This window comes from Chaetodon trifascialis, chromosome 18 (genome assembly GCF_039877785.1).
Source record: "Chaetodon trifascialis isolate fChaTrf1 chromosome 18, fChaTrf1.hap1, whole genome shotgun sequence".
Classification (NCBI taxonomy): domain Eukaryota; kingdom Metazoa; phylum Chordata; class Actinopteri; order Chaetodontiformes; family Chaetodontidae; genus Chaetodon; species Chaetodon trifascialis.
Window position 1 is genome coordinate 15,865,632 of NC_092073.1, and position 25,812 is coordinate 15,891,443.

Consider the following 25,812-nt stretch of genomic DNA (forward strand, 5'->3'; position numbering starts at 1 on the left):
AAATAAAATATCTCTGTCTGTCTCTCACCACACAAGTTTTTCTTTTCTAGTAGTGATTAGGTTGACTCTTTAGCCTCATAAACGAAAAACATGATGGATGCTTACGAAAACGCTAAAAATCAACAGCTGCAATGTGATTGACTGACAGCGCCGCTATCCAACAAATAGAGAGTCTATTTTTCTGTAGCCAATTGGATGCGAGTGGGAGGGACCTGGAGCCTGAACAGCTTGTGAGGCTGCTGCTAGCTAGCCTAGCTGTGCTGCTGAGCAATGACATGCTTTGATATAGAAATGCTATTCCAACGGGGCACAGCGTCTCATCAGCTAGGCTAGCTTGTTGGAGTGGAAAATTAACTGGCTGCTAGCTAGGACTCTGGATATCGTTTGTGTGCATCCAGTCCCGGTCTGTGTGACGCTTCCACACGTTGAATTATTTCTAAAGGAGATAAGAAGAGGTGGCCATCGGCAGTCGGGTAAGACGTGGTATGACTGAGTAGGGTATGAATCTGAGCTGCCACTGACGGCGAAGCTATCTGGTCCAGGCTACCGCACTAACGTTCCTCGCGAGAGCTACAGGCTAGCTCCTGCTATCATTGAATTCGCCGAGTAACGTTATAACTCACGTCGGCTAACAGCTAACTGTTAACCCAGACAAAAACCAGTCTGTCTCCTTGCCAACATGGCCAACATACTGTTACCCAGCTGGCTAACGGCTAGTTTGGCTGTAACCGAGATATTTGTGGCCACCGAAAGCATTTTTGTGTGTGTTCGAATTTTCTCTGGTTAAGGTTAGCCAAGTTAGATAGCGTGACACGCTGTCAAGCTTAAGTTGTAAGATTAAAGCTCAGATAAAACTGCTGCATAACCTTCAAATGTGGCTATACATCACCCCTTGCAGTGCACCACGTTAACGCTTTTATTTCTGAAATTGAAAACGCCTTGACGGTAGCCACAGTAAGCGGTTTTCAGAGCAGATTGCATCTTCTCAATGACTGCATTCACGCCGACTTATTGTTTTCCCTTATGCTTAGATCATGTATGTAACGTTAACTAATGCTCAAGTTGAAGCTGCTCGGTGTTGTGCACTGATTGGTCCCAGTTTGGTCATGGTCACGATGGACTTGTGTTAACAAGCAGTTAGCTGTGATTCTGCAGACATAAATGTTTATTATATGCAGCCTGTCACCTCTAATAAGGCCCATTGTTTATGTATTAGAATTGGGGACTGTTTTAATTCTTCATTATCTCAAAGGAGTCCAGGATAATGGCTTCAGATATCTTGTCTTGGCTGAACAGTCACAAACCCAAAGACAATCATATAAAACACAAGAAAATAGCAAATCTTCACATTGGACAAGCTTGTACTGCAGAAGGATTTGTGTGGTTTTACTCAATGATCAAAATTAATGCTGATTCATTTTTTTGTCAATGAGTAATCATTTCCTCTCTGATTTAAAGAGCGAAACTAATTTACTAGTGGGGAAATCTCGGTGAACTTCTACTGAGTCAGACCAGTAATCGGCAAAAGTACTGTGTAAGTGAAACCATTTCTGTTTGGGGCAAGATTTTAGATAATTGCCCCCTCTGTTTATCTCCCAACATTGTTTCTACTTTGCACAACCAAAGCCAGACTAAATGTCATGCTTCGGTAGCACAATGGGCGATAAGACTGTATAATTGTTGGCAAGCTCTGACTTAAGTTTGTGTGGCCTGTACTGTGAAGCAGTCAGCAGGTTAATAAGGCTTGGGTATTTTATCTTAATATGTTAATATATCAGATATGAATTTGAAGACACGTGGTTGGTTGGGGCCAAATGATGTAAGGGAGGTAGCATGTGTGTCTTTCCAAATGCCAGAGGGAGGGGGGTCTTTTTGCAGCTGCTGAATAGTATAGTTTCTGTAATTATTGTCACACACTGACAGACCTCTTCACAGTCTCTCATTAAGGTTTCAGGGAGGTGAGAGGGGGGAGAGAGACATTTGGTCTGCTGTTGCTCTGTTCTCAGTGGGAGTCAGAGGGAGGATAGCCACAGTTTGCAGGGAGAAAGATGGTGGAGACCTGCTCACCAGCGTGATTTGTTTGAAGGCTGGTATTATATTTCTCTTGGGCGTTGAGGCCAATTTGTAAGATGTGAAAAGGGCTATTAGGAGACCTATGGAGGACATTCGCATCCATCATCTGCCAGGTCATGAGCTCACATTCACCTTGCCGGACCAAAGCTCTCTGCTATGCATGTTGATGTTGCAGTGATTTGGCCCTATAAACTTCATCTGTGTCCTATTTATAGCTCCCGTTGACTCAGATACCCTCAAACAGCATCCTTGTTTGAATATTATGACAGCTTAATCTTATGGATATGCAGTGATTTTTTTTTTTTTTTTTTTTTTTTTTTTGTGTATAAGATCCTGACGTCGCCTCTTTCTTGGTGGCCTCAAGCAACCAGATCTGTCTCCACAGGGGAAAATGCGAACTGTGCATTTTCATGATAGCCAAAAAACTAATGTGGCTGAAAATTTCCCCGGTCAAATGACACGCTCGGGAATCCAGTCTATTAGGTAGCTGCAGACTTCCATTGAAATTGAGAAATGGGATTTTTTTTTTTTCGTAATTGTGTCTCGTTATCTCCCTAATCTCAGTTATTGCATACAGCCTCTTGCATTTCCTCATTTTCTATTTATGTTTTCATCTCTTTCTCTCTGACATGTTTGCTTTGACTGCCCATGCATGCTTGAATGTTTGAACCATCAATAACCAAGGTACTTTCTATATATACCCAAGATCGCCTGCTGGAAAAAGGAATTCAAGAGCAGGAGTAAAAAGGGGGAATGACAAGTGCTCTCCTTTTTACACTGCTACCAGAAGCAAGTATATCTGAAAGCATTAAAAAAAAGCTGTAGCTGTTAAATCTGTTACTGTGTGCAAAATCAAAGTCATCAGACACCACGCAGTTTATGGTGTAAGGTGTGATCACATTTCTCCCCACTTCTGTAAAACTATGTGCAGTCAAGATATTCACCATCATTTCTCATTTGGAGTAAGTGATTTGACTTCCTCATTTAGGAGAAAAGAAGTGTGCAGTTTCAGTGGTGTTTTTCTCTATTAGTTCATTATGGTTCGGGGTTTTCTTTCAGTGGTTTGGCTGTGCGAAAATGAGGATGTGTGTACTTGCATTTGCGGCTGTTATTGTGATGACAGAAGATGCTGTGTGTCCATGACTAAACTAGCAACGTGTCAAAATGTGTTCTTAGAAGTGTGAATTTGTTCCTTAATTTAGGTAGACTTTTGAGGCACAGCTGCAATTTCATTGTGATGCACTGAAGCTATGTTTAGTCTGGCCACCTCCTAGATGTTTTGTGTGAATGTGTTGAACCAACAGTAGGTGTGTAGCCCACAGGGCTGCTGAAGCCTGTCACAGTGTTGGAAACTTCAAATCAGTGACCGTGTGGTTCTTTCAAATGGTTCTTCATACAGCTTCATTGCAAGGCAGTACTTTAAAACTTCTGAACAGCCATATTTTTGGGAAATGCAACACAGATTACAGAAAAGTCACGACACTATGTAAAATGCAAATAAAACAGAATTTGAAGACAATATATTTAATGTTTGACTTCATCAGCTTCATTTATTTATTTATTTATTTTAATAAATATGTGCTTATTGTGATGCAGCAACACGTTTCAAACAAGTTGGGACAGGAGCATCTAAAGACTGGGAAAGTTGATGAATGCTCCAAAAACACCTGTTTGGATCAGTCCACAGGTTAATCAGGCTGATTGGTAGCAGGTGATAGCACCATGACTGGGTATAAAAGGGGCATCCTTGAAAGGCTCAGTCCTTCACAAGCAAGCAAGGAGGGAGGGAGGGAGGCTCACCACTTTGTGAACATACTGTATGATTGTATAAATGATGTCACTGCATGGGCTCAGGAACACTTTGTAAAACTGTTGTCAGAAAACACAGTTCATTTCGAAATCATTGCATTCAGTTTTATTTACGTTTTACACAGTGTCCCGACGGTTTTGGAAATGGGGGTTGTAGTTTGCACTGCGTAATGTGAAAACACACTTCAGAGCCAAAATCTCTGCACAGCCAGCTGCGACTTTCATGCTCACGCTGTATGAGTCAATTGGGCGGCCATTACGGAGCTGCTCAAACTGAACATAAACATGATGGCCACGTTGGATTTGTCCACTGACATTTCCTAGAAAGTTTTTTCAAACAAGACAACTGTGTAATCAATAATGCTGCCACAAAGAGAGATATCAGCATTACTTTGTGCAATTCTACTTTAACTGGAATGTAAAAAGGAATATATATACGAAGCCACAGATGGCTGGAAGCTGTAGACAATATTCTCTCTGTGTTTTATGTGACACTCGTCTCAGTCAAGACAACAGTTTTAGCCACGGCATGTAAAATACCACTCCACTAATTAAATTACTTTAAAACAAGTGCCATACATTTTATATCAGTGGAACAAAACTTCAAACATGCCAGAAATGCAAGTGATCATCAGAGAGCCAGACTGTTGACTGTTGAGGAAATTAATCAGGCAGTTTCCATTACACAACGTGATAATGTGCATCTTACAAATAATATTGACGGCAGGGGTTTTTGCTTCTATTAAAATGTGGCCATCTATTCATATTATAGCCTCCAACCCACTCACCTCTGTGTCCACGCTTTGATCCTTTAGAGGGGTTAATAACATACACTGTGGTCTTTATTCTTTATTTAAAATCTCTGTTATCTTTCACAAAGTGGTTGCTAGGGTTTGGTCATATGTTAAAATTTTCCAACTGCCCACAATCAGCCCAACAACTGGCGACTGCTGACATATTCATACAAGTGTGGGCGTGTGTGACAGCCCCCCATAGTTTCAGCTGGGAGATATGTGCAATCAGTAAATTCTCAAAATGTCAGACAGAAATATTCTTACACCTATTTTCCTTACTGATCAGAAAAATACAACCATACACTTAATTTAGTTTTGACAGAAACAAAAGTCACCAATACGATGGACTCGACCGGGTGGTCGACTGCACAAAACAAGAACAATAAAAAAGACAACAGTCAAAGTACACAGTCAACAAAACAGCACAATACAAGCCAAATACAAGTAGTCAAGCCAGTGTCTTGTTTGACACGCACACCATTTTCTAACAGTACAAGCGGTGGCTTTAAGTGAAATAACAATGATCTATATATGATCCAGTATTCGAAATGAACTCCCAGTTTCCTCAAGCACAGTGCTCCCAGTGTTAAAAATGTGTGTAGGCTGTTTCTCAGTCAGGCAGCACAGAGGTGAGGGCTTCTGTGGAAAATGTTTTCTTTCATGTCCCTCTCCTATCAGGCATCTCGCCAATCTCGTTGATTTGTGCAGACCCTCCGTGCAATCTGGAATGCCTCCTGCGCTCAAGATGCTTATACACAAGTTCCAACACGTGGCCCTCCCAGACTTGTGTCCCAAGTGGCTTGTTTAGTCCTATTGTGACAGCACCCGGGGGCTCATATTTGCCAGGATGTGCGAAGACTAAGAGGAAGCTAGTGTATCCATTTCACCTCTCTGACACAGGCTGTCTGGGATTATTATCTTGCGGTTTACAAATGATCTGCTATTTTGACTGCAACAATAGCTTTTTCCAGCAGGCTACAGTTGCTACGATGTGTACAGCTACAGAACATTGTGTAGCCCAATTTAGATTTTATGTGGATCATCTCTTTTACTGACTCCTTAATGCTACTAGTAGTTTTAAGTAGCCCGACACCACACAAAACCAAACCACAAACAGCTTCATTGTACTGAAGTACTTGATGTGAGGAATCCTTTTGCTTTGTAAACTTGGATTAGTCATTGGGAAATCCCCTGGAGCTCTCAGAGTTGGTGAGGTAACCTAGAGGTTTATTTTGCTGTTGCCTTGATCCCAAATTGCTTGGATGTGGCCATCATTGGACTTGGTGGCTGTAAGCAAATAGACCACCCAGAACAACAACCGGCAACTACAGCAACCAGCAGGGTGTGGATGCGGATGTGTAGGCTCTGCTGATGTAGGTGGGGCCTGAGGAAATAGATCCTTTCTTACAGCGAGGTATTATGTTCTGCAAGGTATTTCCTAACAGTGAGGGTTTGCTGTAAGTGTTTTCATGCTGATAGGCTGCTGCTGAGGCGAGTTGTTGACTGCATTAATCTCACTTAGTGTAAATACTGCAAAGTAATTAGATAATGTGTGAGTCTGGCTTACATTCAGTGTATTTCTTCAGATACTAATGCAGTGGTCTTGTTTCTTAATTCAGCTTGTAGGTTTCCCACAAGCCCTTTGGTTATGTAAATGTTGTGGTGTATGATAGGGGTGTAATATTAGATCACTGATTGGTTTTATTGCGACGATGTTGGTTTCATTTTTTTTTCCCAGAGCGACGGCCTCAATAAGACACTCTGTGAAGTAGGGCTGTACCAAATGTCATTTCTTTACATTCAGAGTTTATGTTGAAGTTTTTGATCAAAGCTTTAAATGTCTGTCATCACATTTTATGAAATCATCACCCTGAAAAATGTCACATCCTCAAACAAAATCCTGCCTGAAGTGCTTCATTTGATTAAATGAGTAAGTCTTAAAACTAGCAATTGTGTGTCTTGAAGTCTTGATGGAGTGCCAAGCGAATGCAAATCCATAATATGATCCAGCTAATGTGGTTCTAAATATGCAATTTATGGAGCTGTCAAGTTGTTCCTGCACCGCCCCATTAATGCAGGTGCATGCCTCCCTTTCAGGCCAGCTGGAGGGCAAACAGTTTTTTAAAGGCAAAGAAAATATTGTTTTTGAAAGGCAACATACCGTGACTTTTGGAGTTGATAACATCTATCTGTTTTTCAATAAATTTTGACTTTTGGCTTTTACAACTCTCTGGAGTTATTGGAAATTGGATCACATGAGTCGGAAACAATCCTAAGTAGCCATAGCGATACTAATAATGTTAGTGTAGCCTAATCTTTGTCTGCAGCTGTGCAGAAATACTGGGTCTAAACAGAGTGAATAGAGAAAAAAAGCTGTGCATCATTTCAATGTTGATTTAGCATTTGAATGTCAGCAGTATGAATGATGCTTCGAAGCTTCAAACTATTCAGTCCAGCCCTGCCATGAAGCCACCACTTTGGTCTCATGTTTGTGTCATCCCTTTTTATGTTGATCTGGTCTCCCCCATTCCAAAATAAGGGATACAAAAAAAGGACTTTCAGACGACTGCATTCACAAAGACATTTACCTAAAATCGGATTTTTAGCAGCTGCTTTATGCTGTGTGGCATCTCATCCTGTTTTCCAGCCACAAAAATGGCGAGTCCCCTCACCAGTGCCATCCCTCTGTGGGCTAGACAGTAACATCCAGCCTCGCGTTTGTTAAGTGGAGAATATGCAGCGGTAATGAACAGAGAAGTGAAAATGGGGAAGTGAAAACACATTTTAGCAATGATTATTTATTGGACTTATATTATTATTATTGACATCATAAATTTGAATAAGGAGTTGTCTGTGATTAAAGTACACATGTAGCTCTGGAGCAATGAAAGTAACGTGTTATCAGTTGGATAAGATTCCTAAGCTTCATTAAAAACTGCTTTTTAAGTCATTTCTCAGAACAATAAGTCAAAGTGGCCAGGTTAGATTTAGCATGAAACATTGCATTTGGAGGCTAAATTGCTATGCAACGTATTTCAAACAGTGGCGTTTGTGTATGCTTCTCACAGAGGGAGCCTTTTGATGTGAAGCGGGCCTAAAAGACAGCTTGAAACTTTGGCTGTTAGTTGTTGCTATGAGAGTAAACCTCTGGCAATTCTCAAAGGACATGAGCCCCGGTCTATTTTAGGTCATTCTCAACTGCTGAGGGTGATCCCGAGGGGTGGATAACCAACTGCTTTCACACAGTCATGAACCTATATGCTGAGCCCACAACACTAGAGACTTCCCTGCCCTTAATTATATTTTAATGTGATCCTGGAACAATATGGTTTTTCAGTAGGGGACATCATATTTTCTCCCAGCAACAGAACTTGGTTTCTCATCTCTTAATTGAGGTACATTACATGCATCAATGCAAAGCAAAGATAAGTTATCTGAACTCATCTGAACTCGGGGGTCAAGCCTGCACTCTGTCAAATTGCATCACTTTCCCATCATCCGGTCACCCTTGTGTCCACACTTCCTGTCTCACAGCTGGCCTGCCAAGTCTCCCATGACCCTTTGCTGCTGTGCTGCTGTTTTGTTTTGAGAGAATCTAGGACAGCTGGGATGAGATACAGTCTCATGGGTTTTAGTCGCCGTGGCTCAATGTGAAAAAGGAGCACAAGCACACATTCATCGGCCCATCGCCGTTCCCGCACTGTCCGCTGGTGAAATGGGCCGGCCCCTGTGGCCAAAATGTGAGTTTTGGTGTAAGTTGGAGGAAGTGCAGCAGTGCCAGAGGGGCTGAGTGAGCAGTGAGCATACAGAGCACATTCCAGAAGGCAGCAGAGGCTGTGATTTTAGCAGGCTGTCACAGGGATTAGGTTACTCTGTCTGCCTCTGTGAGCTCATGCTGTTGCTGTCTCAGTGCCTCAGCAATCCTGTCGAGCAGTGGTACACTATTTGCTGCCACTGCGAAGAGAGACAAGGATCCATAATTGTTCTCTCAGGCTTGTTTAGATTACACAATATCCAGTTAAAAAAAAAAACAACAACAACAACACCCTGATGTCAGATAGTAGTAAAGGAATCCACTCTGCTCTAATGTCATTCCAGTCCTTGCCTTCTTATGCATTTATCCAGTGCTGTGTGTCTTTATCATGCATTACCAAATAAGCCACTGGGTGTGCTCTTTGACTAGATCACGACTCGTGTTTTTTTTTTTTTTTCCTACAGAGATACAAGGGGTTGTGGCAGCAGCTGTAGAGTGCAGGATGTGGTAAACGCGTGTCACTGTTGTTTCATAGTAACTCGCAAAGTTGCTCCGTGCATCTCTATTACACCATTGATGTGCAGTTGTCGTGGTTTGTGGTTTCCAGTGCTGCTTAAGCCTATTTTAAATTTAATTGCCTAGCAATAAGGTATTCTTTAAAATCTTAGTAGAAAATCCCCACAATATGCTCTTTATTTATTGAGTAAGCTCTCTTGCTGCTGGTTGTGACCGGTGTTAGCACTCTTGGGAACATGAGTGTATCTTTGATAGTAACGTTGTGTATTACTGACCTGTCACTGGCCCACAGCTGCTGCTATGGCAGTAGATAAGATGGGCCGCTCTATCAGCTTGGTATTTAGGAGTTAACTGGACCGTGTATTTGCATGACACAAATAGGCTGTGCTCTAATTTGTGAAGCTGTTCAGTCATAGTATTATCACTGCATGCTGCCAGTGGATTAAAGGCTTTTTTTTTTTTGCATGGACCTGTTTTGCAGGTAAAACATCAAAAATGACTCAAATGATGGTTATTCTACTGTATTGACAGAAAATTAATCTCCACCAATTATGACAAAATGTCAATTAGGAGTATTCTTTTCTGTCAACCCGCCGTTGTGAATATTGCATGGGAGTAATAGTAGCCACAGTTAGCTGGGAAAACCCTGCAGTTACCACTGACCACCAGATCCGACCACCTGTCTGCCATCCATGTGGTCTGGTCGCCCTTGTTGACAACCGCAAAGCTCGTGCATACAGATTTTGTTTTTGCTTTATGTTTTGTACTGAGTTATTTTCAGAATCAGACCAAACATCTATACAGCCAGTTACTCCTCACAGAGGTCACATGCTAGTCGATGGGAGCAGTTATTCATTACATCACTACATCTGTGACAGTCTTTCCAGAATTTCCAAACTGGAAACTGCATCTTGTTTAACTTAAAAATCCTAGATAATTCTCCCTCTCTGGCATGTTTTTCTGAATCATCGCTGAACAGTGTTTATTTCTTTCAAATGTTAAAAGTGTCACATAGAAGACAGATGCTGATGTCACTAATCAAACTGACATTATGATAGGAAGGCTTGTTGCATCTAAGGTCCTGCCATGGTCTGTTTTTGGTGTCTGAAAACTGGATCAGATGCCTTTTAACTCACCAAGGCTCCTCACAATCTGGTTCTAGTGTTCTGGCTTAAACAGCTAACATATGAAACAGCATTTTTTTAATAACTTGTTTGATTTAAGAGATTTATTAGTTATGTATGGGAAAGTTAAAACAAATAGAAGTACAAAAATCAGGGTTGCTCGGCTCTGATTTAATGTGAGTGGGTGTGGGGGTCGGTGGTGGATTGGGTACCTGTTAACTCTGCCTGGCAGCAGGGTGGACGGAGATCCAGTGTGGATATGACACCATTTGAGCAGTTTGACCTGTCTGACCTCGTGTTTAGTGCTTTGGAGTGTCGTGTGGCCTTGGCTCAGTCTGGAGCTGTGCGATTAGCTCAGAGCATCTGTCGCCTAACTTTTTGATCCTCCCTCACATCTGCACTATCGTAAGTCACTGCAGTGTTAATGTGCATTTAGTGCTCAGCGCTCTAGACGTGGGGGGTGATGGCAGTTAAAAGAAGTGAGGCTGGGATGCAGCATGCTTTCTGAAAGTGGGAGATAGCTGGGAAAGGGAAGGTCCTACGTTGATGAATCTTTCATATGCTAGTAGGGAGAGTATAAAGTGGAAAAAAAGATAGTAAGGGTGGGAAGGGGGGGGGTGTTGTAAATGGAGAAGGAGCACATATACACACTCGTCAGCCTCTTTGGCAGACAGTTATCCAGCCCAGCCCAGGGAGTGGAGAGATTGTTGCCTTTGTCTTGGTGAAAGAGGCAGCACTCGAGGAGAGTAAATCAGCTCTTTGTTTTTGTGTGCCGCTCCCTAACATGTCTCCCAGTGTTCATTAATTTAATTAGAGATGGAAAAGGAGCAGGCAATAGCATGCCATGACATAAAACCACAGCATACACCCTAAATGTGTTTCGGTAAACAAGGTCAACAACGCTCCAAATTTTGGATCTTTACATTGCACAGTTTACTTTTTACGGTCTTGTCTTATTCACCCTTGGTCCAGTGAAGAAGTTCTTCTCAGCTCCTAGCCTGTGCTTATTTACTGTGTATTTCACTCCTTCTCTGCGAATCATGCTGTAAATTAGCTTGACACCTCATGTTTGCCTAAGATCAGGTTTGGGGGCCTATCTCAAGGCCAGCTGCAGCTGAAACTTAGACATTACTGCTTCGAGTAAAAAAAAAACGAGCTCTCGATCAATGAGGTCAGTGTCTGGTCCCTGAAGTCAGTTGGGGGGGCTAAAGGTGAAACTCCATCCGCCCCATGACATAAGAGCAGCTAAGCAGCCGCTTCAGTAGTGCCTCGCTCCCTCAGTGCAGTTTTAACCTAAGCATAGCCTAGCTGTGCTCGTGGCTACATGGGTCATAAGACCAGTTAGTTGTGAATGTGCTCATTGTTGGACACAAACAAGTTTTGATTGTGGATCACAGTACTCCCAAATGATAATTTTAAAATGGCCGGGGAACTTGAAAGTTCTTGTGATAAGTAACTTTGCAAACAATGGAGCCATGCTTGTAATGTGGATCACATAATCACAGCATTTGCATAGGCTGCACACTTTGGAATATTTATAGGCTTGGGCTAAATTTAAAGCAGTATCCTACATCATTAGTGCTCAATGAGAGTTTCACTCTCTGACGAAGCCACACTGCTGACGCACACTGCCCCTCGTCTTCACTTCCCCAGTAATCTTTGCCATCTTCCTGGCTCTTATGTTCATGTTTGATGCCTGACACAATAGACAATCGTTGGACTGCTTCTGAGAGGAAATCATCCCCTCTGTAAATTTATGAAGAATGTGGATACTGGGAGATTGGCTCTGTGCTCTCTGGCAGCTTGTAGTGTTGAAGACTGAGAAGAATAGTCATTTACATCTGTTATTTCAAGAGTACAATTGGTGGGGGGAAATTGTGTCTGAAGAGACTAAACTGTGGAAATGGTAGCTGGCATCTCTTCTGGCTCGTGTATTTGGATAATGCTATCCATGGGCAGCGACTATCAAGAAATACAGATGCAAGTTTTTGAGTATTAAGAAGTCTGTGGGCAATTTTGACAAGCTTGATTTGTAATTCTCTTGCTTCTCTTGTTTTTTTTTTCTAGGTCACCAGAGACGTGTCAGAGCCCTTGAAGTTGTCAGCTTTGATGCAGTACAGGTACAGCTACTTATTTCCGAACACTGTTTCTAAATTTACTTCCAGTGTGTCTCTCAGTATCTAATCATTGTATCTGGAGCAAACGGCACAGTTGGGGAATAAAATGTATGTGAGGGCTGGGCAGGGAAAGATGGAGCCGAGTCTTTTGGTCCATAGATATGTTGGTTCAAAGGGAGGAACATTCAGTCTGCCCACTCTGACCTTCATCCTTTGTCCTTTCCACCAGTGCACCTAGTGCAAGATGACGGAAGAGGTGATTGTCATCGCCAAGTTCGACTATATGGCCCAGCAGGACCAGGAGCTGGACATCAAGAAAAACGAGCGCCTCTGGCTCCTCGACGACTCCAAGTCCTGGTGGAGGGTTCGAAATGCCACCAACAAAACAGGCTTTGTGCCGTCCAACTATGTGGAGAGGAAAAACAGTGCCAGGAAAGCTTCTATTGTCAAGAATCTCAAAGACACACTAGGTAAAAAATTCAGTTATGGTCTCTTCAGTGTCGAATTCAACATGTGATGGTTCAGTAGCAAGATTCCAGGTAACCTGCATAGGTATTTGCACTCTGAACATGTCTGTATCCTCAGCCGCTCAGAACGTCTGTCTGATGGAGAGTCACTTACTTTGTGTTTCATGCACAATTGGTTCTTGTGAGTCAACCTAAAAGGAGAAGAATCAGAGCAGCTCCTTTTATGTAGGTCAGCACTTAACCTCAAGTTTGTTCGTGACCACATTGTGGTGGTATCTAATGCACTATGTAACAGCCCGTACAGGAAGATGGTCTCATGCTGATGTCTGATTGGTTGAAATGCTGAGAGCTACTTTCTTTTCACACTCGCTTAGACTGAAGCTTTAGTATCTTATTGGAGTGTCTATAGTGTGGTGTCTAATGTACGGTGCAGTTTTGTCCGTTTTACCTCGAGCATTTGCGCAGGTAAGAAGTCTCATTTTAAATGTTTTTTTTTTTTTTGGAGTTTAGATGCAGATACAAAGGAAGATAGGATTTTTGGTTTCAGATCTGTGGCACAAAAAAAAGAAATCTAGTTTTTTTGTGTGAACAAAAAATCTAAATAGCTCCACATTTGCTGCAGAGGGATCCGTTTGCCCTTTTATCATGACCAGAATTGATATGGCACAGGTGTTGTCTGCTCTCTCAACGCAGCAGCAATATTTCTGGGCACCGCCGCTCGCCAAGGGCCCTGTACTGCCTGGAGCAAGCCAAATGTAACTGTGTATGTAAGCCAAGGTTACCATTTGTCTTAGTTTAATTCTTCTTGATGACAGATATTGATGATAATTTGGGATATACACTCTGACCACTGGCATCCAGTCTGGAGCACAGCCAGATTCAATCCTCTTGCCAGTGATTTCACTTTCTGATTGTTTCTCTTGTGTGTTTTTGTAAAATGTGAAGGTTTTATCTTCAGTTTCTGATGCTTTTCACACTCTACTCTCCAGCTTGTTCTGCAGGCATCAGTGGTTCAATTAAGAGCGTGATGGGATAACCATGTTTGTTGATAGACTTTGGACATGTTTGGCCCAGATCTCATTAGATTAGTTTAAAGGTTGGACACCAGCGTTTCCCACTGAGGCTTAAAGACACTCTAAAACAGGCCTGTATGATATTGACATTAAATAAAGTTGACCTTTTTTATAAAGCTCATTATATTAATATAGCACTTCACTTTATAATCCTTTTCATTGTCATTTTATTTAATTTTCTTATGGCGAAACAAGAAAGCCAAAGCGAGCACCGGCTGTTATTGGCCCCTTTGACAAAAAGCAAACATCAAACCACGCTTGTGAGACAAAACACGTAGCCTTATCTCCTGTGCTCATGTTTGGTGTGGTGATGATGACGCACTGCTGCCTGGGTTGACCTGTGAGAGGAAGCCCTGCACCCCAAAGTGGTGTTTCCTTGCACAGAGGACCCAGAGAACGGGGGTGTTCTGGGTCGTGCTAAACAGAAGTGTGTGTCATCAGTTTATCACACGCTGCAGTGTTTGCAAAACACTTATCTGTTGGACACGTGAACAGTGTCTTCCTGTAAGCTGCGCTGTGTTTTTTTTTTTTTTTTTTTTAATGTGTGAGTGTTGTGAGAAGACACTGATGACATTTGGACAGCGCTGTGCGCTGAACTGCTCTGATGAAATATGATATAAGAACAGGAAGAGGCCTCTCTGTAGCTGCTTGTTTATACACAGCTCGCTCATTTTTTGCACTTTTAATCATCTTCCTGATGATGGTGACTTTAATTTCTGAGTTTTTTCCCCTTTTTTTATGGCTTGACTCGAGTATGTAAATTGTTTAACGGCTATAATTTTAGACTGTCCAGTTTGCTTCGCCCTGATGTGTGTAGGCTTATTGTCTGTACATGTGTGTGTGGTTGGGTCGGGGTATGTGTTGTAATGCACCACAGCTATGAGCCTCTCAACAACTTCCCACCTGTCACTACATCCATTGATCAAATAACCTCAGGTGAACAGCTGCATGAATGAGACACACACACACTCGCACACACAGGCTCAGGTCTCACATAAACCCAATAAAACACAGGCGAATGTAAAACACCAGTTAAGGCAAAATTGAGCCTCGTTAAACACTAATACAATCATAGAAAGCTTGTAAATACTTCACCTTCATTTCTTCTTTTTTATGATCTATAAGAGGATTTAAGACATTTTCACTGGCAGACTGCGGGAGGTTGTGTTTTTCTTGTATGTGTGTGTGGGAGAGCAGTAAGAGACGCCTGATGACCACACTTTCACATGTTATGTGGGAGGGAAAAAAATCTATCTCTTTCCTTTTTTCTTCTTCTCCCTCTCCGTGAAACAAGCCCGTTGCTGGGTGTGGAGTGGTGTCATCGTTTGAAAGAATGTGTGAGGGTATGATCTGTCTGCAGATGGCTGTGTTTTGGTGTGCGAGTGAGTGTGTGCGTGTGTGTTTCTGTGTTGGAGGACTCATGTTTCCTGGGTTTGTTGTAAAGTTATGAGTGTGTCTCTACAAACAACTGCAGTCATGTGACACTGAGCACTCACTGACTCACTCAGCCGTTACGGCGTCCCCACAGATCCCGGCTAAGTGTATTTTATTCGAGATCGCAGCCCTCTTATAAATCCCACCCTGCTGTTGAACGTTGATGGGGTATCTCCTTCACTTTCCATACATCTCTCTTGTTTCATCTCTTTTTCTTTCTCTGAGTCTGAGCCCCCCCCCCTCCTCACTCTCCCTCCTTCTTCCCCTTTCCATGAGGCCTCTGTGCTCTGCCTTCCAGAGCTGAACCGGAGGCCTCTCTATGCCGCGCTCTCATTGGCCGAGCCTGGCCACATGGTCATGGAGTGGGCTGCCCTGCTCCGCTATCCGCCCAGCTCTCTGGGTGTTCACATGGAATAACTCTACAGCTGCAGTGGGAAGAGAGCAGGGGCCGGGAGAGAGAGGGAGAGACAGCGAGCCCAAAATGGACATGGCTAACCTATTCAAACATTTCTTTCGTGAGTTTTCAACTTTTCTCATCTTCTGTAGCTCCTTTTCTGTACTTGTTTGTTGTATCACGAGGTGTAGAGAGTTTTTGTCTGAAGTTTGAGCGCTTCTTCTCTCTCTCTTCTGACTGCAGGAGCGGTTGTCAGGGGTTTTTTTTTTCCTTCCCTTTCTGATTTTTCACTTTGGTTTGCAAGTCAGTTTCAGCGTCAGGTTAGCCAAATGAATGTGTCATGATAAAAGCGGGCAGGAAACTGATTTTTGTGCTAACATGTTGTGCTGGCAGGGCAGGGGAGAGAGGGTGTCTTAACAGCTTTTGAGGCTGTGTCTGTGTGAGCGGCTGCAAAGACTGGGTGGATATGCTGTTTGAAAAGCCTTCTGCTGAGCTGAAGCCTGTAATTGCCTCAGCAATCCTTCTCTGTCTCTTTCTTTTAAACACACACACACACACACACACACACACACACACACACACACACACACACACACACAGTAATCCTACTTTTTTCTAGCATTTGTCCTAGTGAGGGGGCTGCAACTCAGTGGATTACATTATCATGCTTGAAGCCCCCCCTCACCCTGTTTAGGAATATCTTCAAGACATAGTCTGTTTTCTTTTATGCTAGCCTCAGGGCGAGCTCGCTCTTTCTGGGAGGGTCCCCCACCCACCAACCCACCCCACCGCCGGTCATGAGCTACAGTTGAAGGGATGTGGGGTGCTCATGTAGAACACTGTAGTCATTGTGCAGAGAGGAGGAAGGGGTCTCTGCTGATTGATGGGACCTGGGCTCCCATCTCTTACACCTCGCTCGGTTATCAGAGGAATGTCATTACCTCGGCAGCTCTGTGGGCCGAGGATACTTTACAGCCACGCTGACACACTTTTTCAAAAGAGCCTGGCGCGCACCCATGTTGTAATCTCACCTTGTAACTGTTGAGTGGTATCTCCTTTCTCAGCCTATCTTCCCTGTGTGTGTGTGTGTGTGTGTGTGTGTGTGTGTGTGTGTGTGTGTGTGTGTGTGTGTGTGTGTGTGTGTGTGTGTGTGTGTGTGTGTGTGTGTGTCTGCTGGCTGAAGGGCTGAGAAGAACAGAGATGAGCTAACAAACCTTTTGCTTGTGTAAACGGAGAGCTGTTAGTCTCCTCTCTCTCTCTCCCTCTCTCTCTCACTCTTTCCCCTCCCTCTGTTTTCCTGTTTCTCAGCCTCCCCAGCGAGCGGAAACTCTAATTTGAGCCACATTTCTCCCTGAGCTTTGGAGGAGTGCGGGCCAGAGAGGAAGTGAGAAGTTAGAAGGAAGTTGAATCATTGTGCGGGGGTCTGTCTGTTGGACTCTCTGGCAGTCAGTCTCTGTCCCTCGCTCCCTCTTTTCCAACTCCCGCTCCTTTTCTCCAAACCGCCGTCTCGCTGTTTTCTCCCAGCAGAAAAGCAAAAGACATAATCATAATTAAGAGATTGGCGGCAGAGTTGTCAGCGGCCTTCAGCTCTGAGATGTTTTTGTCTCGTTGGGCTGTCCGCTCCTCTTTGTTTTCCTGTGTTTTCTGCCATTAAGGGATTGCTTAAGAGGAAGTGAGCAGTGGTCTGGGTTTGCTGAAGATCAGCGCTGTAAACATGTCAGTAAAGAGCAGTGGTAACATTGACAGCACAGCTCCCCACGTCTATTATTATTATACTGATGGTTATTTTCTATAAGGATTGATATACAGATTCTTTTTTTGATCAGTGTAGGAATTGTTTGGTGTATAGCTGCAGCGATTAGTCAATTGACAGAAAAGTAATTCGCATCTTCCTGTTTTGATCCTTTGATGCTTTTCTTTGTCCTACTAATGATAGCAAACTCAATGTCTTTGGGTTTTGGACTGTTGGTTGGACATAACATTTGAAGATGCCACTTTGGGCTGTTTTTCACCATTTTCTGGCATTTTATGCACAAAACAATTAAACAGTTAACCAATAGATATTTTTTAGATTAAATAGTTGCAACACTAGAATACAAAAAGTCAGCAAAAACTGTTAATCAGAAGTTTTAAAAGTCTTAAAAATGTCTTGTTTTACCCAAAGATATTGAGTTTACCTTAAGTTATTAAGAAACAGAAAATATTCCCATTTAACAAGCTGGAATTTTTGCTTAAAAAATACTAAAGCAATTTATCAGTTGTCAGATAGTTGTGGATTCCTTTTTGCAGCAAATAGCTGGTTGCTTCAGCTCTAATGATCTCACTTCCTACTTTGAATGGTTTGGGTGGAGAGCAGTAACCTCCTGTTAAACCGAGCGGGTCTGTGTATCAGTAAGTCATCTGGCTGTTGAACCTCACTACCTTTTTTTCAGGAATGAAATCAAGAAAAAAAGCAGGATTATGACAGGGTCCAGACATTTGATGCCATGTATTGCTTGCTAACACTTGCAAACTTTGTTTTTCTATAGTTAGATGAGGGGGAAAAAAGGTTTTTGTTGAAAACCTTTGTTAAAACTCATCAGGTATCAAGTCAGCACTTGTGTGAAAACATTGTAGACGACACCCAGCCCTGCTCATTTGACTGATTTTTGAAGGGGTAACAAGGGGTAATTATCTCTTGGGTTACTTTCCTTATAGGAAAGTTTGCAAAGTTATTTTTCATTATTTAACACAAAAACAATCGGCATCATGACATCTGTTGCTTTACTGGTGTAGCAGAATAAAGCAGTCATACAAAATGATGAAGTGAATCTTTTGTTATTGAGCTGAGATATTGGTGCCGAAGGGAAGAGAGCACATGATAACATTTGGGTCACCAGAGTTGAGGTTAAGGAAAAAAGCTCCACTGACTAAAACTTCCTGTTCATTTTACATTTTCACAAGTAGAAATGCTGTTACATCATTTTGAGTGTGAGGTAATCATGTCAGTGTTGCTGCAGTGATGCATAAGTACACAGACAGCAACAACCTGCCTTGATTCGAAACCAGTAGGATTTCAGCAACACAGTCAGTAATTGCTGGGATTAATACAGCCGCCTGTTTGTTTTAGTGTCAGGAAGGGTTCTACTCGGCGTAGCCTCTGACAGTAATGCTGTAAAAACCGAATGGAGCGCCAAGCCGCCGTCCTCCCTCTGCTCCATCACAGGCGCTGATGGCTGCCTGCTTTTGATGTCTCTGGCGGCTGAAGTTGAAAGAGCTTTGCACGTTTCCTGTGCAGCCATCAGTCAGCCTTGGTAGCAACTTGATTGAAGCCGTCGTCTTAAAAGGCAGCCCCGACACATCTCCGCCGAAGAATACGCCATCTCACTCCTGCGTGCCTTCCCTTTTAGCTTGTTTGACTCAGTCTTTCTGATTGCTCGTGGTCTCATTACATTTAATGTGTAAGTCTTGTACTAGACCATATGGCTGAGGGTTGCTGTGTTGCGTCACATGTCTGGTGACTGCCAGTGACACATTACTGTTAGACTTTGAATTGCCATGGACGCACGGAGAGCTTTCTGAGAGCCGCCAGTCTCAGCAGTGATGGCATGGCTGTTGCTACATTGGAATTAGACAACCGTGCTGTAATTGCAATTTAGGATTAGGATGGGGAGTCGCTTAAAATATTAGGATTTGTTTTTACGAGCCATTTCACTGCTGCTGAACTTGTCCCCAGTGATCGTTTTCTGTTCAAGTGCGGGGATGTTCAGACGCTGTCAGACAGCCTGACGCGGGGTGTTGTCGTCCACAGAGGAAGAGCCCTGGAATGGAGGGAAGCCGAAGGGTCGAAAGGGCCCCGGCAGACAATGGACGGCCGGCCAGCGCAGGGAGGCCAGAGCTAAAAAACAAAACTAGTTCCTGTCTGTCATTGGTAGCCAAACAAGCTCCAGCGACACTTTCTTCTCCTCCTGCCAGTGCACCTCATCTGTCAACAAAAAGTGAAGTTTTCAGAGGGGTTCAGCATATGCGTGTTAAGGCCTTTTGTCATTGTTTGCAGTGATTTACTGCCGTCTGATGCAACATGATGGCCCTCCTCCGCATCCTTTTCTCAGGAAATGCACAGGAAAAAGCATCTGACGTTTGAAACTGAAAAGTTTCCAGTGCGCAGCACTATTTAGCTTCCCCTCTCTCTCGAAGACCCTTCCCAGGTACCAGCAGAGGCAGCGGCACAGTTTGCGGGTTTCAGGGGAAGTGCTCAGCCGCCACATGTGCGTACACATATGCAAAGTTCATGCAGTTGGCAGTGATCAGGGTTAAGGTGGAGAGATCAAGCATGAGGACTGTGCTACCCTAACCCCCTGGGGGAGCTGTCGGGGTGGGGGCAAAACACTGTATTTTTAGTTTTTCACCTTCTACCAACCACTATTACTGTATCTGTTTTGACAGTCATTGTGGAGTTATGAGTTAGTTGAGCTATTTCGTTGGTGTGTAGGATTCTTTACCTTTTTCATGATACCGTACTTTGGCACCAAATTGCCTTTTTACTGTTTAATTCAGTTCCACTCATCCTCACGTGGTTGAGTTGTGGTAAAGGTGGCAGGTCGGGACAGCACTGTGGCCTGCTGGTAAGATGGTCTGTCCCATAATTAAAGATTTCCAGCTTCAGTCCTAATAACCGGTGATGTGCCCGTCTCAACAGCTATGAGTCCTGTCTGAAGTGCTTGACCTCAGACTGCCCAGTCATTGTAACTGTGTAACTTTCACACCATATGCAGGGTTTTTTGTGTTTTTTACAAGACATTGGGTGCCCTAGAGCATGCGCATTCAAATAAAACCATATGTACGCTGTCATTACAGTAAAAACATTGCAGTAAATAAATTTGACTAGTTCTCCATGCTTGTTTTTTAGATATGTGGTTTGTCATTTTGAGCTCATTACATAAATCCACCTCCTCCTCCTCCGTCTTGTTGTTTGCAGTCAGATGTGTTTCCTACTAACATTCAGCCTCTTGTTGATACCTGAATGCCACTCGAGACACCTTGTAGAGGTGCGTTCAGCTTCATTGAACTCTCAAATGTGGCAGAATATTAAGGAAGTGTCTGCTAAAATCAGTCACTGGGATAAACTGTAAAAGGAAATACAAACTCGCAGTTGAGCTTCGCTGCCACACAACTGAATCCTCAGTAACTCACCTGCATGACAGATGGGTCCGTAGAGAAGCAGATGTCCTCAATAACCCTTATCTTCTCCCAGTATCGTCGACCTGTACCTGTGCAGTCAAATCCCAACTTCCTTTTATTGTACTGGTGTAGATTGAGCATCTAGTCAAATGCATTGGTCTTTGGTTCTGTGCTGTTTTAATGCAAAGTGTTCGTGTGACTGCAGCAGGAAGCAGTGAAGAATCAAATCCCTGACAGGGACACTGATAAGGGCTGTGTTACCTGGCCAGAGAGATAAAATATTAAGCGCTCGGTTGTCTCCGCTCTCCGCTGGAGCTGAAAGATACTTTATTTATGCAGGGTTGACCCCTAACCTTTGTTTGGAGCTAACTGGGTCATTTCCAACTGTGCAGAATACATCCTGGGGCTTGCACCTGCAGGAACATGTTTTCTCAGCCCACATGTGATATTTTAGCTGTAGTTTCTGTCATTTTTGTGTCATTTTAAACACTGAAGAGGAGTGAGCTGTTTGTGTTGCATGTGTGCTTTCGTGAAGGCCTGAGAAATTCAAACTCAGGTTTTTTTGGCCTTCTTGTCTAAGTGTGATATATGTATATATAGATTTAAAGAGATATGGATGCTTTGATCTTGTCTTTTTGCACTTCTTCCTGTGAGTTAGTTGCAGTGCACCAAGGCTTAACTGGTCCTAACCTCCACGTACAGACACCAGCTCTTAACACCCTGTCTGGAGTCTGTAGTTATGTACAGTGTGTGTGTGACTAATAACAGGGTCTACCTGGAAGCAATTTTGACGTTGGACTCTCAGCACTACCATGAAATTTGTCTGCACTCCTTGAGTCACGGACACTTTTCAGTAACAGTTTATCTGTGGTGAAACAGATTCAGTATGGCGTTGTGACAAATTAGTCACGTTCCTCGCTCGGTAAACACACACACACACACACACACACACACACACACACACACACACACACACACACACACACACACACACACACACACACAATCCTCCCAACACAGCCCTGGAGACTACACCCTGCCTTCCTGTATAATTTCACCTAGCTGACTTTGGGTTATGCAAGCAGTAGCCGTGCATACGTAATCAGAAATAGTCATTACTTTGGTCTGCTCACTGTGTCTGGTATCAGTGTCTGCCTCACCTTTAGTCTGGCTTGCCTCCATCATCACTTAGTCCAGAGATCTGTCATAATAACAGTAATGACATAATAACTTTGCAAGAACTAGCAAAAAGGTGGACTGTTGCTTTCCTTGTTTCTGCAAGTATTGAGAGTTGAAGCCGTGAGTATTCGAGCTGCTTTCTGCTCTCTTGGAAAGTTGGAAGAAGGTGTGATCTCACCACTGCGTCCACTGCTAGCTACACATGTGCTTCATACAACTGTTAGCATGCCGGGCTGCCAAGTGGAAATTCTTGTCCAGTAAGACGATGACCACAGGCCTGCCAAAGCTCGGCCTCCGGGCTCCATAACCCAGGAAAAGGCTAAAGGGCCCTGGTAATCCCCCTTCTGTTAGCCTCTGGGCTGTGTAGAGATGGCGCCACTGAATGCCAAAAGGTTTGACTGCATTCAGGATAAAATTCACCCTGTGGTCATTCCCTGTTTGACTGGCTGACATTAAGCTTTTAAACAAAAAGGAAAAACATCTACTTCTCTGCTAGACCACAGTTGATAAAGTCTTGTTTAATACGCCCTTTTTAATCATCCCCGCTCTGCGCTAAAGTCTAATGGTCAGCTCTGTGGGGTGCTTGGAGCGTAATGGGGGCTGGGAGGGATGGAGGAGTGGAGAGTTTGTGTGGACAGAGGGGAGGAAGGAGAGCTAGAAAGAGTGTTGGCAGAAGCGGGATGGTTGGTCGGCATCCAGCTGCTGTGCAAGCAAGGCCGCAGGTGTCAGGTCAGCTGAGGTGATTAGCGCAATGTGATTAGCAGCACTGAAATGCGACTGAACCCTTTTGCCTGCAGAGTTCAAGGCAGGTGCATTTACCAATTCATTTCAATGTTAGGCGGCAGCAGTCTGAGAGATGAGCGCACATTTTTTAGTCTCCACAGAATTTCTAGGCCCATGCCAAAACAAGTTTTCATCCCACTCACTCATTTTTTATTTCAGCCACACCAGCGTTGCTTTTTTGTTTCCTCAGCACCTAGACCTAATCCCCAAGAATGTATTTGGATTTGCCGTGTGGGGGCTAGGGCACTGTAATGTGGAAAAGGAATGATTTTAGCCCTGCTTAGCAGCCCTCCCTGTATTTCAGCACAACCCCTGATGCTTATTATCGCTGGCTGGTATTTTTCTGGGTTTTTTTTTTTTCCTCCTCCCTTAAATTTTCAGAGGTGCTTTTTTTTTTTGATGGTCGTGTGTGTGGTTTTTGTTTTTCTGTTGCGACTTGTTCCGCATGAGTGGAGGGATGTGAAAATTGAAATCCCAGGGACTTTTAGTTTTAGTGAAATGGTGACTTTTAAGTTGTTCACACAGTAAGACCTAAAGTGTGTCTGCTAACTCAGGGTGTCAGCTGCCTTGTTACTCAGTTTCTGACGTGATTCTCTGGACTTAAGCGTAGATGATGACGTTTTCTCGTTCTCTCTGTAAACTCTTACACCTTTCCTTGATTATTTTCTCCAGGAATTGGGAAGGTGAAGAGCAGAAAGGGGGGGATGAGAGACACGGCCTCCAACGCAGACACAGACATGTATGCAGACAACGGCGAGCGGCTGTACGACCTCAACCTGCCCGCCCTGGTCAAGTTCAGCTACACAGCAGAGCGCGAGGACGAGCTGTCACTGGTGAAAGGCACGCGGGTGGTGGTGATGGAGAAGTGCAGCGACGGCTGGTGGCGCGGCAGCTACAGCGGACGCTCTGGCTGGTTTCCGTCTAACTACGTGACGGAGGACGTGGATGGGACGGCGGGGGGAGGGGGCATGGGCGGGCTCGGAGACCCGGCTGGATCGCTAACAGAGAAGCTGGCGGCTGTGGTGAACAGCACCACGAACGGGAACAGAGTGCTGCACACGGTCCAGGCGCTCTACCCTTTCAGCTCAGGCAACGACGAGGAGCTAAACTTTGAGAAGGGCGAGGTGATGGAGGTCGTGGAGAAGCCCGAGAACGACCCAGAGTGGTGGAAGTGTCGCAAAGCGGACGGACAGCTGGGCTTGGTGCCTAAAAACTACGTCACTGTGCTGGACTCCACCTCGCATAAACCTGCAGCAGGGCCCGCCGGGCCACCCACACCTGACTGTGACTACATCTCGCCTTCAGGCAGCGGGCGCTTCGCGGGGAAGGAGTGGTACTACGGAAAGGTGACGCGCCACCAGGCGGAGGTGGCCCTCAACCAGAGAGGCATAGAGGGAGACTTCCTCATCCGAGACAGCGAGTCATCGGTGAGTAGCCTTCACCTGCTCTCAGACAGCCTTTGGCTTGTTGTTGCCTCTTTACACTGTGCAGCTGAACGTTGATGACTGACAAAGAAACTGGCAGAAACTTCAGTCGTCAGTCCAAAATGGTGATCACATCCACAGACCAATGAAATTATCACAATTTGACTGCTGCTGCAAGCAAAGTCTCTAAACCAACCAATCAGAATGGCACATGAAATAACACAGAATACACTGGCAGTATACACAGTATCATGAGCGGCAGTTGTGCACAGTTTGTGTGACAAACAATAAATGTACACAGTCGTCGTCTGTCTGACTGTTGATAGTAAAAGCTTGTGTTTTCTTTTCTTTCCGCAGCCAAACGACTTCTCCATCTCCCTGAAGGCGCAGAGCAAGAACAAGCATTTCAAAGTGCAGCTGAAGGAAAACCTTTACTGCATCGGACAGCGCAAGTTCAACTCTATGGAGGAGCTTGTTGAACACTACAAAAAGGCCCCCATCTTCACCAGTGAGCAGGGAGACAAACTGTACCTGATCAAGGCCCTGGCTGCCTCCTGATCCCTCTGTGTCACACATGCACACACACACACGCACACACACACACATGCACACACACACACACACACACCTATACATTGTTAACTGCATCCATATATACAGTATATATAGACACATACACATACTTACGTCAGAACACACACTAACATTTAAACTCCCAGCCTGAGGACTTAACACATCATCAGGACTTAAATGCCCGATTTGTGAGCATTCCAAGAGGAGGTATGGAAAAAGCATGGGAGAGACACGGAGGAATGGAAGGGGGAGACACAAAGACTATGGACTCCTGAGAGTTGACTACAGACCTCTTGGTCGCCTATTTTAAATTATCCAGATGTGTTAGGTCATAGGCAATGCCATGTATTTCCACCTTTACTATTAGAGTTGCATTTAGTTTCCTTTTTTTGTTGTTTTTGTTGATAATATATAATCCTTTTAACAGTTTCTTTTTAAAATGTGATGATTTTTTTTTTTTAACTGTATCCAATACACAGCATCCACCCGTATGAGGCATTTTTCAGATGTTAGCAAATTCAGAGTCGAGCCTGCAGAGTCCACACTGCAGCTCATTTCTGTGTCGTCTGTCTTAATTCGTTCTTTACGGTTGTGGGCTCACTAATCCGCAACTTCTGCTAACTGCTAATCATGAATAAAAATTAAGTGACCAAAATATATTTATTGACACAGTTCTGTTAGGATCATGCTCGTAGAGATTGGAGTATCACCCGCACGCGTCTGCTCTTTGAGGATCTCGGAGGATTCCTCTTCTTGTGCAAGGTCAAACTAGTTGTTCAGCCTTCTTTTTGTACGACGGAACTGCTTGTCTCACACATTGCTGTATCCATATCATGTGAATGTTACGAAGCCGAGGCATCGCAGACTGTGGGGGCTCACGATCCCGTGACTTTGCATGCATGCACCCCAACAGAATAGTGTCCGCACACCTTTCACTGTATCTCCCAAAAGAGAGACTGACAGTCCGCATGAGTAATGGGGGGTTTTATCCATATGTCTTGAGGTCATGTGAAGAGTCAAAAAGTATTTTCCCTCGTAGTCTGGATGACTTCCTCAGTGCAGAGCGGACCCCCTCCCCCTCCTGCTGCTGCCAGAGTGTGACTGACAGCTGATGCGTCCTCCCCGTGTTGCCAAAGGG

At 44.0% G+C, this 25,812-nt stretch overlaps 1 protein-coding gene across 2 annotated transcripts; it reads left to right on the plus strand.

Moving 5' to 3' along the window:
- The first annotated feature begins 308 nt into the window (after window positions 1-308).
- Window positions 309-25,325, plus strand: nck1b (NCK adaptor protein 1b). Of its 2 annotated transcripts, XM_070986316.1 has the most exons (5): window positions 309-473; window positions 12,138-12,190; window positions 12,417-12,657; window positions 23,350-24,104; window positions 24,459-25,325. In XM_070986316.1, exons 3-5 carry the CDS (start codon window positions 12,432-12,434, stop codon window positions 24,657-24,659), a joined length of 1,182 nt encoding a protein of 393 aa, XP_070842417.1. In that variant the 5' UTR covers window positions 309-473; window positions 12,138-12,190; window positions 12,417-12,431; the 3' UTR covers window positions 24,660-25,325. The 2 variants fall into 2 exon arrangements, with proteins under 2 accessions (XP_070842417.1, XP_070842418.1); XM_070986317.1 differs by lacking the exons at window positions 309-473; window positions 12,138-12,190; window positions 12,417-12,657 and adding an exon at window positions 15,574-15,676.
- Window positions 25,326-25,812: the final 487 nt, after the last annotated feature.